This window comes from Centruroides vittatus, unplaced genomic scaffold, assembly GCF_030686945.1.
Source record: "Centruroides vittatus isolate TY-2023 unplaced genomic scaffold, ASM3068694v2 contig_3175, whole genome shotgun sequence".
In the NCBI taxonomy this organism is placed as follows: Eukaryota; Metazoa; Arthropoda; class Arachnida; order Scorpiones; family Buthidae; genus Centruroides; species Centruroides vittatus.
The window spans coordinates 584,253-600,181 of NW_027122041.1; the positions used below are offsets into that span (position 1 = coordinate 584,253).

A 15,929-nucleotide genomic window follows, 5' to 3' on the forward strand; every position below is an offset into this window, starting at 1 on the left:
CGGCATTCTCCTGATAGAGTGCTTCCAGAAATTTATTATGATTGCACACTGCTCTGTTTTCATTATTGACCAAAGCTTTGTAGTGTGCTATCTCTTCCTTCGGTACCTCTTTCTTAGAGAATCTGCATAAATGAGAAGTTATACTGTTCATTGCTTGATTATGATTTGGATCTAGGACTTCAAGCTTTTTTTATAACTGCCATGCTGGATGTTTGCCATCTAGATAAAGTTGGAGCTTCGAATCTATACCGAGTGATACCAACAGTTTTCGAATGCCTCCAAGAATTCGCCAAATATCACTTCCTACAACACTGGATGTAGGAACTGATATGACTGTGACTCTAGTTTCTTGATCAAGTTGCATAAGGCTTCAGCTTGGCTTGCAACTGCGTATAACTGTTCTTCAAGTTCAGAATGATCAAGTAACTTTCAGAGTTTTTGCAATGCAGCTTCTTCTATATTCCAATTTTCTCTAATTTATGTCACTAAAGCATCCCACCTCATATGATAGTACGAAACTACTTCTAGTCACGTTTCCCATCGAGTAATAACTGATACAGGTGGCACTGCCGATAAGTGGTTCTTGGCAGATAGAGCTATCTGCAACGAATGCCTTCTATTTTCCGTCTTTATTAGAACTGCCTTCATCCCTGAGATGAAACATTCATGATGCTGTTCTTAATTAATGTGTACTCCTTCAGCGACTAAATGTGTAACACGTGCCCAGCATGTCGTGTGGAATAAGTTGCACTGGCATGAGTTTCAAAGCAGTAACATTTGTATACGGAGTGTTGACTGTCAAACTAAATTGTCTAACTCAACATTTAAATTAAAAGTTTAAGATATGCAAACACTTCTTTGACAATAATATTACTGTTACATTTCTCTACATTCTGTGATTGCGCTAGACAGAGTAGTTTGTAGGTTCCAAGCTACACAACCGATATATTTACAACTTTCTTGTTTTTCACATCAACCGAGTTATCTAGTTTCAGCAGAATGTCAGCACCTGGAAATATTTATGCAGTAGAGTCTAAATCTTTACATTGGGGAGAATTATACGCAAGGTACTTTCATTAGGCAAGTTTTCACTCGGAGATAATTTTAAATTAAACTTTATTCACTTTTGGAACCCTTTGTGACAGAAAATGTGCAAGGATATTTATTCCCACAGAACAGAATACAGAAACCATGTCTTGCCATCTTAAAGGTTTATCACTTCCGGAAGCAGTAAACGACAAGGTTTTTTTGCTTGCTGCTACTACTATTGCTAAGGGTAGCAATAAGGTACGGAGAGACAAGGTGTAGCAGTTGGATGGAGCTGCTGGGAAAATACATGGCGACCTTGACAAAGTTCCTTAATTTTGCTCTATCCTGCTTTATTGCTTGATAGTTTCCGCATACTAACTGGAAATAGTATGGTATGCACTCATTTCATGGATTCAGTAAGCAACCCACGATTGGATTCGGATATTGCTCTATCTGCTTTATCTACTTTTGAGTTTCTTTGATCATATTAAATAAAATTGTGTGTGGCGCCATCTGTTATTATATTTCATTATAAAAAACTTTTTATATTATTAATTATTATCAGAGTGCAAAAAGCTTTAATTTTGAGAATAGAGGTGAGTTTCATTTTTAAAAAATTGTAAATGCTAATTACGAGTAAAATCTTCTTAAGTACGACCCCTTCGAGATATGACTCGTGAACCCGATCTCCTTACCTCCTTGACTTTAACTACCAAAATTTAATAGTATCAATGCCCCTTATACACAAGCTACCATACCAAATTTCGCTTCTTAATCATAACCCCATCCTGGTATATTAAACAAAATAAATACAAAGACACTCACGCACACATATGTACATATTTACGGAACTTTTTGCGTTTCTTTTTACTTTTTGGGTTCAGGAGGTTTCAAAACGTAAAGATTTGTCTAATTTTACCCTCCTAGTGTTAATTCAGAGGGCAAAATTTGGCACGATTCCAATACTTTCCATTGTTATGTATAATAGTCATGTTATGCATCCATTGACATTTGTTTTATAATATACAGTGAAAACTGCTTAGGCGACTACCTGTATTCGACGGGCACCTGTCAAAACAAGCAAAAATTTCTGGCACGGAATAGTTTATACATAGAGTCTTTGTATAAGTTACCTGTATTAAACGACCACCTGTGTAACGCGAATCGATTTTTGGTCCGAAACAACATACAACAACTGTAATAAGCGATCACTTCCGCGAATATATCTGGTCAAAACTCTTGTTCGAACCCACTTCGGGCACTTCTCCCACCCTTGAAATTAGGTGCAGGTGTTAATGAATTAGTCTAGCAACAAAGGAAATTCATTTCAGATTTGTTTTTCGGACAATTTCGAACAAAGTGCTCTCGTTAAGGAGGATGCACACATGCGGCGTGGCAAGGAAAAGCGGTGTCGCAAACGCGTCTTCGCCGCGCGGCAGCACAACCACACAAGCGGATATCCGTTTACATTTCGGCGCATGCGTTCAGTATTCAAGATGGCGAACGATAGCGACACTGTTGCTATCCACATATTTACGAAGTTTGTTTTGTACGGCTCGTTTCATTTAACTAGATTTCGTCGAAGATTCTAATGAAGATTTTGGATTAGAGATATCATATTGGCAAGAACCTTGCCGAGATATTTTGTTGGATCGATAAAGAACTGATGTACAAAATAGGCTTATTCTTCGATTAATATCTCTCGATAAAGAATACTATTTTGAGTAAGATTTGGTTGTTTTGTTCTTTGAATTAAATAATATATAATTACTGTATTTGTGTAGAATTTGTGTTAAATTTATTATTCTTTCCTCTTTATTCTGATGTTAGTTATCTCGGTTAACCACGTCAAACTTTCCGCCATTAAAACACTACGTGATTGTATTTTCTCACGTGACTGCCAGACGAATTATTATTGGCTGATAGAAATGCGTCTTGGCGGCGACCGCCGCGAAAGATAGAATTCGACCAACTTTCGCGGCACGAAATAGACCTCTGCGGCAAAATAAGTGACGTCATTCTGCCGCTTTTCCTTGCCGCGCCGCATGTGTGTATCCTCCTTTAGAAGATCGCGTTAAAGTTATCAGAGAAAGTGAAAATGGTTTACCACAAAGGCAATTAGCGGCGAAGTTTAACTGTGGAAAAACGAAATTTATTTTACTGTAGATCTACAGTAGACCACACCCTTTTCCTTAGGGGTATAAAATATTGTACACGATACAATTAATCGGCTGATCTCATCATTTGATAAAATTTAAATAATTTACTTTTTTTAACGCTCATATACAGTACCTGTGCGATAAATAGTTTCTGTATCAACCTACCTTATTTCCGCGATATTTTTAGAAAAACAATAGCCAAGTAATTTTCGCACGCAAAATATTCAAAAAACAATAAACGCATTAATGCAAATATCAGTTTTACAGGCAACCTTCCTTTTTCGATTCTCGCGGAATGTAATGAAATCGTATTATGAGAAAAAATAATAAAATTGTTTTATTATTAATTAATAATTTTTCTTATTGTACTTAAGAAAATATTAAATATTAAAATACAGTATTTTTAAAGTTAAAATAAGATTAAACTAATGAAAACCGAAACCAAAGTGATGGAGAGATAGGTAATACACGTAACTGAGGAGCGAACGAAAAGAACCGAGTTGAATCAATTAAGTCGGAAAAAAGAAAGTGTGCATTATAATCGAGAAAATGCGAGTATTGTATTATTAATCTTTAAAATATTTGTATTAGATCTGTCTAACAAAATCACGACGACGACGACTCCTGTAAATCGAGTTATCCGACAAGAATAAAATACAGTACCAATATAGCTCTATCGTTGAAAAAATTCGCTTATTTTTGCTCACCTCGAATTTTGCTTAGTAGAAATGGCTAAAATGTGCGCAAAATACGTACGGAAATACCGTATTACAGCATCACCAGTATTGGACGACCACCTGTCTAAAAGACCACTTTTTGAAGGAACCATGGGTGGTCTCCATAGACAGGTTTTACTGTATATATTTGAATTACATAATTAACTATAAAATATATAACTTTATTTTAAAAAATATAAATAATTTTTTAAATAAAATTAAGTAATATAGGTAATTAATTTTAAATTGAAACTCGATCATCTGATAAGAAGTACGATAATTATTTTATGAATTTAAAGCCGAATAAAAACCTTTATGGATAATACATGCCTACATTTTCTTAACAAATTTAAATATTTATTACAGTTATGCAATATATAAATTCTATAGAAAAGTTTATAAGTAATTTAATAGAAATAAAAGAAAATGAAATAATTACAACAAGGAAAAATGAAACAATTGTTTTGAATGTTATATGAATGTCAGGAAAAGTTTTATTCAATTTCAGTGAAATTTTTTAGTAAAAATAAAATGCTTAAATAATAATAAACATGGCATTAGTTTTTTTACTTTTAACATTTTAATTATAATGCAAGAATTATTTATAATTAAAGCTTTAATTATAGGAAATTTTATATGAAAATAAAATCAGGAATACATTTTGAAAGCTCTAATATTATAATTAATATATAATTAATAATTAATATAGAAAAAAATTCAATATAGATTCATCTCCTAATTCCATAAGATCACTTTATTTTTTAAAATTTATTAAATGTTACAACCTGAAAGCATTTAGGTTAAATTATACGAACTACGAACAAAACTTTTGTAAAAAATCTGACAGTAAACCTCTTGTGATAAAAAGCAACTTTCTAACTTGAACAATTTATGATTTATAGTTCAATTAGAATTGTATAAACTTAAATATTGTCTACGACAATGTTTCTCAACTGTTTCTTTAATTTATGACCCTTTAATTCATACAAAAGCTTGTCATTGTTCAAGAAACAATTTGTGCATATTCAGTAGGTCGTAATCGACAGGTTGGATAATTATTATAATCATTTACAAAAATATAGCTTATAATTTTAAATTTCAATTACAATTTTCAATAATGATTAATAACAATTTATAATTGAAACAAGCATTATATTTTATTTGGAAGTTATTTATTTATAAACAATTAATAAAAGTTAAATGAAAGGTTGTTGAGATGCCAAATTATCTTGAAATTGTTAATTCAAATGTACGTATCTGCATTGGATTGAGGACAATATTAAATGCTTTACAATTATTTTTCCACTTATAACCTAAAAAATAATATAAAAATAATTTTATTATAATTTAAATTATTATTCAAATTAAATAAAATTAAATAATAATTTACCTTCTTTCTCAGGATGCTTTTTAAATGAATCTAGTATATTCCAATGCATTGAACTTGAATTATTTTTATAATTATTAGCACCAAGTGTCATTTCTTGCATAGAAATCAAATTAAAATTCTTGAACAGATTCTGAAATACAATTAATAGGCTTATAAATATAAATATCTTTAATATTTACTAGAAAATAATATATACAGAATAGAACGTCGATATTTGCAGGTCAGTCCACTGGGGTGTTGCTCGATGGCCTTTCCTTATTTTAATGTAAGTTATATTTCAGAGAAAAGTAAATTAATGAACAAAATACAAGCTCTGTCTGTTGTATTAAGTTTTGAAAAACTAATCATACTTTAATTCAGCCCAAGTCGTCATGATACACCTCAAGCAAACAGACGTCCGATTTACGGTAAATGCGGCCTATTACGTAAAATTTTAAGCTTATAAGTCTTGATTCAGACGTCAACTGCCGTGGAACGGCCCGTGTGAACTGATATTCGGCACATCACTATGTGCATTTAGTAATTTTTAATTTCAAAATTAACTGACCATAACTCGGGTTGGGGGGCATTTTTTTTTTGTTTTTTTGTTTGGACTTTTTTTGCTAAGAAATCTGTTTTCCCCTTCCAGGACAATCATATCCAGTCGCCCTCATTGTCGGCCAAGCCGACAATGAGGGCGACCGGATAATGGGAGACGGAATTCGATATATTCGGGACAATTCGATTTTAGGCCTCCCAGAGCAAACAGACTGAGGCTTTAACTGCAACGGCCATTTGGCCGACGATATGCTTATACAATAGATCGTCGATTAACCGAAACAATTGAAGTGGAAATTTTTACTTAACTATGCACAAGAATCCTTATGCACAGCTAAGTAAAAATAACTCAAGAATAAAAAAAAATTCATTAAACTTTTTATTCAGCTGCCTTTTAATTACTATTGTATACCATTAATTTTGTGTTATATTTTTATGTTTTATTGATGATATAAATAGAGTTATATGGTCTTTGTTTAACGAGTCTGTTGAGAGCAAGTTTATCAAGTAATGTGTTGATGACGGAAAATCCATTTATAGTAATCTACGCTTGCTGTTTAGACTGACGAGAAACTATGAGTCCGAAACTGGGTATAAATTTTATTTTATTTTTAGAATGACTTAAACAGCTGCAGGAGTGTTATCAATATAAGAACACGGAAGAAACATTGCTATTGCTAATTTTTTCATAGCTAAACCTTTGATCGATTGGGGATTTTGACATTCGAATGAGCCAATATCATCTGTATTTGGATTTAGTGAAGACAAGGTGACTATTTGATTCTCCTTCCCCAAAAAATGAAAACTGTTATCGTGTTGTCACTAATACATTTTATCAATGTTGTAAATCAGCGTTTTTTAACCTTCTTCTCATTTCGGATCGGTAAAATTATGGATAATTTTATGTGGACCAAGTAGTTATATATGACTATGAATTATGCTTACTTATTAAGCTTGTATATGCTTATCTAGAGTTACTGTATGTAACAGAGTACGTGTAGTAACTCAAGATTACTAGTTAAATATCACCCGTAATCAACTGCACCGGCTTCAGTACGGTCAAATATTTTTCTGTAGACCGTCACTGGTCGTGGACTGATGCAAATGGTTCAAAACAAACTGAAAATAGTAGTTATTATATTAAAGTAAAAGGCGGAGTCGACAACATGTTTCAAGTGACAAAAACAAGTTATAAATTATTATTTCTCAAAATACTTAGTAACAGAACTTTAATTATAAACCAGCTACACCCGAAGCCGGCGCTAACGCATGGGCAAACCGGGCATTTTTCTGGTAATCGCGAAAAATTTTCATAAATTTTCGCGAACAGTAAAACTATCGTCGTAGTGTGACATAAAAATATTTTAAATAAAATTAAAATTTAAAAAGATTTAACATTTTTCCTCATTTCTAATTGGTATGGCATTTCAAAACAAATTTTTTGTTTTTCATTTTATGTAGAGGATAAGGTACGTCAAATGCGTGTTTTTCCTCGGGCGTCATAAACTCCTGGCTATTTTTAAAACTCTAAGTACAAATATACTACGTCGCTAAAACCTAAATTATATTGTTCATTTTATTATATAAATTAAAAATCGTTTCCCCCTGAAATTTACTCTTGGGTACTTCCTTGATTCGAAATCGAAGGTGGAGAACCTTTTTTGATCGGAAAGCCACAACCCATTTTAGAAGGATCTCTCATTGTTTTAATATTAAAAAAAAAACTTATATCACTATTTTCAATAATATTTTGTATTTTTTCTAAGTAAGCTAAGGAGTCCATAAGCTATATATTTTATCTTATAGGTAAAGTGGAAACTATACACGAAAAGATAGATATAAATAAAATAACTTGAAAGCTAAAAATATCTCTGTATCACAAATCTAGCAAAAAAAATAGATAAAAGTTATCAGTTCTTACTTATTTAATAAAAAAATAAGGAAACAATCTTATGGTTAAAGATTTGTGCACGCAACACAATATAATTAATGAAACAATATCAGATTAAAAATCTCTTCCGTAAATTAAGCTGTAAAAACGAGCAATTATCAAAAACTGTTCATAAAAAACTGGTTCAAGTGTGTGATTTAATTCCAAGAGTAATAAGTGAAATGTGATATTACATTACCGATATCAGGATTGTACTAATAAAAAAGATGTTTTAGATTGTTTGTAATTTATATACGGAGGGTTCAGTTCTAAAGCGAACCGAGTGAAAAGATGCTGTATTACGCTTTGTTCACATTAAGCATACGTTTTACTCATTAATGTATTTTGATTATTATTATTATTATTTTTATTAATCTTAAAAAATTTCCTAAATAGTTCATTATCTCTAAAATAGTTTATACATCGCAATAAATACATCGCAATATATTTTTATATAGGCCTACATATTATTTAAGTATAAATATAATAATTTATATAATTATTTAATAATATAAACTTGATCAATAATTTATCAAATTACAGTGCTAAACATTACTATAAATTTAAATAAAATTATTAATTAATATACAGGTGTATCAAAACTCATGGTACAAACGTTATGGGGTGATAGAACACAACTAGACAAGCACAAATCACCCTACAGTGCATGCTCAGAACTCAAATAGTGAAGCGCTAGAGGGCCAACCTACGGCGGTCACTATATCGATGGTGTCACTGTTGGCGGCCGCACTTTTGAGCAAATAAAATGTTGAATAAAATAATTTCCTTAAATTTATTGATTTTCTTTCATTTTTTCTCTGCCTCTTTTGTTTATCATCATTTTATGACACAGTGAGTACCGTTATCTGTGAAGTGCAAAAATCTGAGAAGGTTCTTTTTTATATGCATAGTGGGTTCGGACGGGCCCACAATGGGGATTACTGGGTGATGAAGGAAGGGGTTTCACATATTTAAAATAAACTGCCCCTAAAATAATTCCTGGGAAAATTGTTCTATCGGATTCGATTCCGGGTCTCCCAGAGCGTAGACTGACACCTTAACTCGGGGACTACCAGTATATAAAATTCTGAATAATCAAGGAAAACTGTTTGAAATAAACAACCTATCAACATTTAATTTATTCAATACTATTTTCTGTTTAATATTGTGTAATATTAAGGAAAATTAATTTCGTACATAATATACGCAATATAAATTATTTATTACTTTTTCTGCTTTAGCAAGCCTATCTTCTGCATGAAAAATATTATATTCTTGTTTAAAATACAATAAATATCATTCATTTTAAGCCCCTTTCACACAGTTTAGTTTGAAATCATAACAGTGGCTAGCCACAGAAAAGTATCTAAGTACAATACTCAATCGCGTCTATTCAAGGCAACCGTGCTTGCTATATTTCTTATATTTCATATTTGCAATATTCTAATGAGTTTTCGACTGTGTATGTTCTCGGGATGTAGGCTAGGACTTTTATACATCTACTTTCGAATGATTTTTATTTATAAAACGTAATATAATCAGTATTGCCAGATTTGTAGAGAGGAAAATATTTCAAGCTTTTTGTCAGAGAGCTTGTTACAGTATTACAGAAAGAACATACAGTTTCCATACTGTATGTGTGTATGTGTGTCTGTAGTAAAATACAGGATGGGAAAGTAAGTCGCTTAACACTCCTGCTACAGAATATAGAATGTACAGTACATTGAGCACATCATGTAAAGTATATAACTCTGTAACCGTTCGAGGTAGGTCAATAAAATCTCTCGGAAATCAATTCCTTGTGAAACTCTGACCCTAAATTATGTGTCACATGACCTTCTTCCGATTTACAGTTTCGGAATTAATTTAATATAGCAGCCGTGCATGTAACACACATCGATCAGTTTTTCCTTCGGTTTAATGTGTTCCTGATATGAGTGAATTAACTTTGTGTACATTCTACATTCTGTAGCAGTGGGGTTAAGTGAATTTCTTTCTTCCCTGTATATTTTAAATAAAAGGTAGCGATCAACCTATATTTTGCAAAAATTGACTTAAAATACCTTCCTTATTACTTTAAATGTGTGTAGTTTTGTTTATTTACATTTACGAAAATATATAATTATATAATCATAAATATATATATATATATATTTATTTATACACAGTTGTGTATAAATATAGTAAGAAAGTCTTGTAAATATTTGTCTTGTCTACTCTTTTTATGTCATTATCAAGCTGCCATTTTTTCGACATGTAACCGACCACAAAACAATGGTTCGTGGTCGGTTGCTTTGTGGTAGAGACTTATTTCAAAAATAACAGTTCTCTAGTTCCTATACAGCATATATTCAAGCAACACTTCAACTTGAATTGTCACAGAAATGCGCCAGATGCTCACATCAATACAAGCTTGATCCGTTCCTTTATATTCTCTGCCTCTGCTTGTAATCATAAATCAGGATGGAGTGAGAGGATATTGGCAATGATCGAAAATGTCTGTACTGTAATCACACTAATCCCAAATGGCATCAGTGTGATTAAAGATCCTCTTGGGATAATTCCAAGAATTATATATAGTAAGTAAGAGATACGAAGTTTGATTGCTAGTTTAAATCTCACGATTTGGAGATAATATCATTTACAATGCTGTTTATGGAGAAACTGAAGATTAATTTACAAACATTGAAGGAGACCATATACGGTATTTGAATTGCTAAATTTATGAAAATTGAAAAAATGTGTATGTATAGGGCGGATCAAAATCAGTTAACCAGTTTTATGTTATTACTCATGACTCCGTTTCTTCAAGTGAAGAAATTGTATCAATAACTTAGCCGTTTCAATTCAGTTTTGGGTCACTATATGTATTGAAGATGTAATTATAAATTCAGAGGCATTTAAAATTCAGATAATAAATAAAATAACGAAAAATACTTACAGTCAATGAAACATTTACAGATTTTGACATATTTTTAGGGTCTTCAAAGCTTTCAAACATGTGTTCTAATCTGAGTAAAATTTTACCATTCCACGGCTCTAAAGTTAATAAATGTACATTCGGAGGGAGCGGTTTGGATAGAAAAGAAGCCTATAAAACATAAATTATTTCAAATTAAAATTTAAAAATAATGTATGGCTATAATATAAAAGACGATAATAACTATGTAAATAGGATGACAAAGGCATTAATTAAGTGGAAAAGAAATAGAGGTAAGCCAAGGAGAAGATAGATGAACCGTACAGAAGTTGATCTGAAGGAAAAGAAGTGACCAAAATAAAAAAAAAAGGAATAAACACGATTAATATATAATAGCAACTCCATATAAGACATGAGAAAAACTAAAGAAGTAGTTAATATACCTGTGAATGGAAATTAGACATGTATTTTGCAACTGACTGAGATTTAATTGTTGCAAATGATAGCAAAGGAGCCATAAACAATTTTTCTGCTAATGCCCTATGTTTAGAAGCAGCAGAATTGATATCGGAAAGAATTAAATAGTGTTTTCCTTTTACAACTAAACCACGTCCATCAACACCTAATTCGTTCAATGCCTCTCCGACTCCAAACGCATCGTCGTGTAACAAACGTCGATGAATCTACATAAAAAAATATAATATTTACAAATAAAAAAAGAGTTTAAGTGTGTAAACACACATCTTTAATTTAATTTTCTTACCATTAATTCAACGGAACCACTCTTTAAACTACTTCCTCCTTGAGAACGATCGTTCAAAATTGTCAGCTGGATATTTTTACTTTTGTCCTTAAAATATATTTTAAAAAATGCGATTTATGTATAAACAAAATTATAAATTTATTAGTATTAAATATTACATAAAAATTATATGAATACTTGTATGTATATTCTACTATTTATAGGATAATAGTTTCCAGAAACTGGTTCAGATAGATTTAAGTTCCATGTAGGTCTATAATTCAAGCTGTTAAAAATACAATTTTAGTTTTTATATTTTATAAATTCCGTAAAAAATAAATATATAAGATAAAGCATAATTTTCTCACATTCTTTCTTTAATTTCTCTTCCATTTGCATCTGTATAAAATGCGGTTGAGTTCAGATCAGAGTGAAATCTTGTTATTACTTCTTTTCCAATACTATCACTGTAGGAAATTAAATTAAATTTATAAATTAATAAAGATAAACACATTAATTATAAAATTAAGATGCATTAATATAGAAACATACTTTTTGTTGAGAAAAATAAGAGATAATACCAAGAAAAAAATTTAAATAAAGTAAGTAAGACTTTATTAAATAATGACAATTAAAAGCTACTTGCTTAACAGGAATTGGGCCAATAACCCAATCAAATTCAACATATTCTTCATCTTTGTAGATTCGAATTACTTGAGTTATCCACGAACTAAACGTCTGATGAATTTCTTTAACTATAGGACCCTATGAAAATCCAAATACATTAAATTTCTTTGTGTTTAAAGCTATTCCATACTTTACCAGAACTTAAATACTATAAAAACTTTATTTATATCATAAATTAAATAAATACCAAATATGCATGAGCAGATGAAGTTTCATTAAAAATATATGGTTCAGTTCCATTGGGTCTAAAAATATAAGCTCCTGAAGCACGGAAATTAATTTTAGAATTATTTCCATTCATGGCACGATACCAATAATATGACTGATTTATAGGTAAATGAATGCCTTCTTTAGTAATTGCATATTTTAAACCACCTTGCTTAGAAAAATATAATGCGAAATGCTTAAAAAAATAAAAAATTAAATAAATTTATTGCATTTTTATAAAAAATACACATATATTTTTTAAAAATTATAATAATTTACATTATTCTTCAGTACAATCTGACCTCCATTCGAGTAATACTTTTTAGAAAGTTGTCTTCTTAATAATGTAGCATCTGAATAAAATTAATTGTATGTTCATGAAGAATATAAATATAACATTTAAAAAAAAATAATTTATTAAATTTAAGTATCGTACTGTTTGTTTTATTAACAAAATATGTCGAATAGCCAAGAGGAGGTAGATTTACTTTAAACACCAACTCGTGAGTAGCATTACTTTTCCTTCCTGGAATATTGATGACATTTTTTGATATGGGAATCAGCTATAAAAATATGAAAATATGTGATTTTATTCATGAAAAATAAATAAATAATTAAATAAAAATATATTTTAATACCTGCGAATCAACAGAGTGATCTTGAAAGTCCGTTACTTGATAACCGCTTAATTTCACAGGAAGACGTACATAATTACTTATATTCTTAGCAATTGGGTTATATATAGTCACAGCAATCTTAAAAATGAAAACGAATAAATTTAAATATAAAAGTAAAATACTAACTCTAATATATTTTTAAAATATATTACCAAATTGCTGTTTTCAGTTACAGCACATTCACTTATATTCAGATAATTACAGAAAATTTGATCAGGTGCAGGTGCACTACTAATAGGCATTATTTTCTTGTAGGCTTTATTGATAACGCTCTAAAAAATTATATATATTATAAACGCACCATTATACCAAATATTTACTAGTCAAGATCAATAGAGTGAAGCAATATAATGTTTTTTCACCTGACAACTGTCTATCCCCTGTGCAACTTGCTTCACATAATCGTCAGTAACAGCTTGTTTAGCAGTCCCACTATTTTATAAAATTCCAGAAAATTGTGATAATATTGTTCAATTCTACTTATTAAATTAAATTTTAAATTTAATTTATCAACGTTCTTTTACCTGATAGCATCATGATGCTGTGCAACACCCAAAGCCTCACCTGGAAATTTAAAATTGTTATTTATTTTATTACTTATATTTATTATATTATATATTATATTCATCAAAAATTAAAATGAAATATATCTTACTTAATTTAGTTAATTCCAAATGTTCTTCCTGAGTTAATCCAGCATTTGCAAACAATTGTTTTCCAACCTAATTAAAATATATTTATATTTTATACTAATCAAAAGTACTTAGCATGCAATATTATTAATAAATATTATATATTAAATATATTTTTTAAGTTTTAAAATATAAAATTTAGATTATAATATAATAAATTAACAGTAATATTTTTGAAAACATTAAATATGCAAGATGAGAGTAAAAATATTTTATAGTTTAAACTAAGTTTATACATTTTTAAACTCAATTTTTATTTACTCTTTTCGCCTTCTGGGTACTAATAGGGTCTTTTGCATAAGCATAGTGGGTTGGGTCAGGCCTACAAGCTTAAAAATTCATATCTTAGTAAATTTTGATCCTACACGTGTAGTTTTCACAAAAGTACTCAGAATAACATGTGATTTTTTCAAGTAGAAATATTCTATGCAAATTTAGACAGAAATAATTAGTTATTTAAAAAAATTATTAAATATTTACTTGAAGAATATTATTAGCTAATCGAAAGTATCCTTTAACTGAAGGTCTACTAGTAAAATATCCAGTCCAGAATGCGTGAGGATCACTTGCATAAGGAAAAAAGTCATCAGTTTTGATTTTCCATGTTTCATTTTTCTTCTGTACAGCTTTTAAATAACAAGATGGAGTCGAATAGAAAACATTTATTTTTCTTCCATGTTTTTGCTGAAAATATCAAACATTTATTTTAAAAACTAATTTATAAAAAAATAGTTATTAAAATAATCTTCTTACTTGCTGATTAACATAATACATAAGTTTATCCAAATTCTTAAACCAAGATTCTGCATATTGATAATTAAAATCATTGCCCATAGTCATGATAATATGATTTGTTCGATAATTTTTAGCCTGAATTAATGTAAAAAGTATATATTATTTTAGAAACTTAATTATATTATTAAATAATGTATAGTATTTTATATAATCTCTACTTCATTCATTATAATTTTGATAAATTCTTCCACTCTTTCATTAACATTGTAGTCTTCCATTCTAGGATCGTCCTGGAAAATATTTTATAAAAATGAATATTTTCACATACTAAATTAAATTTTATTTTATAAATTTATGAAATTAATGATAATATTATTACCATAATGGGTTGATCATTACATAATATATCGAAACAGAAACCTGCCGGTGGGCTGTAAGTATTTGGGAGGATACTTGTGAAAATTGTACCTTCTTTACCTAAATTTTATTAAAATTTAAATTAAAACGATTTATTAAATTTATGTAAGAAATTAAAAATATTTTACCTATATTTTGACTAGCTTTCCATATAAATTCCATTTGTTTCATGCTCTCTCTCCTCATTTTATCTTGAAAATCAATTCGTCCTAGAAAATATCCATCAAAACCCATCTACAAAATTGAATTTATTAGACATTTTATATTGATTTTAAAAGATTTCAACAATCTATTTATGAAAATCTCACTTGAGCAAATAACGATGCTTGTTCAGCTGAGTGGCCAAATGGATCAATTTGCCATCCAATATGTGGTATTCCACAATTTCCAAATGCTCCTTTAAGTCTTTTGAAACCCAATGTCATCTGATCAATGATGGCATTATAGTGTGCTGCTCCTTCATCATTCATGCACCATCCACCACTAATAAATTCTAGTTGACCTGAAGAGACGTATTAACTATATTAAACGTGATATCATTCATAATGTATGGAAAAATAGAACTCAGATATTAAGGAAGTGCTTGGCTTATAAGAGTAAAATAAAGTTACAGATGTTTGTAGATCTTACAAGGGAATTAAAATTATAAATTATTACATTTCGAGCTTACGAACTCATTGAATAACTGAAAAAATTAATACTTTACCACTCATAATCAATTTTCGCATTGAATTACGAACATGGTCGTCTTGTTCTTTCCACCAACGCCAAAAAAATGCAGTTTCTACATAAATGAACTTTCTCTCAGGTTTCTTCAGCAAAGAATCTACTACTGAGTCCAATATATACTGCACACCTGCTCTCTGTATATCCGTCTTAGCTACAATTGTAAATAATTCTTAAATGCTTAGAATTTTATATTTTAATATTTATTTGTCAGTTTTATTACACTTTATCACATAAGTTAGAAAAAAAAATTTAATCTTATGTTTTGTTAGCATTTCATAGGCTGAATACAAATCAAACTCGTATATATACAACATGGGTACCGTTCATATACGGTATAAGAAAAATGGCTTCTTAAATGTGAA

General features: G+C 29.8%; 1 protein-coding gene across 1 annotated transcript in view; it reads right to left on the bottom strand.

The window, feature by feature from the left end:
* Positions 1 to 5,077: 5,077 nt before the first annotated feature.
* Positions 5,078 to 15,929, bottom strand: part of LManII (Lysosomal alpha-mannosidase II) — a 37,766-nt gene continuing 26,914 nt past the window's right edge. Inside the window, exons 3-25 of the mRNA XM_067268187.1 lie at positions 15,545 to 15,718; positions 15,147 to 15,340; positions 14,967 to 15,072; positions 14,801 to 14,898; positions 14,640 to 14,711; positions 14,440 to 14,556; positions 14,167 to 14,370; positions 13,650 to 13,716; positions 13,519 to 13,558; positions 13,357 to 13,426; positions 13,147 to 13,266; positions 12,956 to 13,072; positions 12,754 to 12,880; positions 12,597 to 12,670; positions 12,298 to 12,513; positions 12,070 to 12,188; positions 11,792 to 11,890; positions 11,622 to 11,709; positions 11,445 to 11,531; positions 11,125 to 11,364; positions 10,703 to 10,852; positions 5,295 to 5,424; positions 5,078 to 5,217 (exon numbers count right to left, since the gene is read on the bottom strand). Coding sequence (XP_067124288.1) covers positions 5,129 to 5,217; positions 5,295 to 5,424; positions 10,703 to 10,852; positions 11,125 to 11,364; positions 11,445 to 11,531; positions 11,622 to 11,709; positions 11,792 to 11,890; positions 12,070 to 12,188; positions 12,298 to 12,513; positions 12,597 to 12,670; positions 12,754 to 12,880; positions 12,956 to 13,072; positions 13,147 to 13,266; positions 13,357 to 13,426; positions 13,519 to 13,558; positions 13,650 to 13,716; positions 14,167 to 14,370; positions 14,440 to 14,556; positions 14,640 to 14,711; positions 14,801 to 14,898; positions 14,967 to 15,072; positions 15,147 to 15,340; positions 15,545 to 15,718 — 2,798 coding nt within the window. The 3' untranslated portion in view covers positions 5,078 to 5,128. The remainder of the gene's footprint in view (positions 5,218 to 5,294; positions 5,425 to 10,702; positions 10,853 to 11,124; positions 11,365 to 11,444; positions 11,532 to 11,621; positions 11,710 to 11,791; positions 11,891 to 12,069; positions 12,189 to 12,297; positions 12,514 to 12,596; positions 12,671 to 12,753; positions 12,881 to 12,955; positions 13,073 to 13,146; positions 13,267 to 13,356; positions 13,427 to 13,518; positions 13,559 to 13,649; positions 13,717 to 14,166; positions 14,371 to 14,439; positions 14,557 to 14,639; positions 14,712 to 14,800; positions 14,899 to 14,966; positions 15,073 to 15,146; positions 15,341 to 15,544; positions 15,719 to 15,929) is intronic.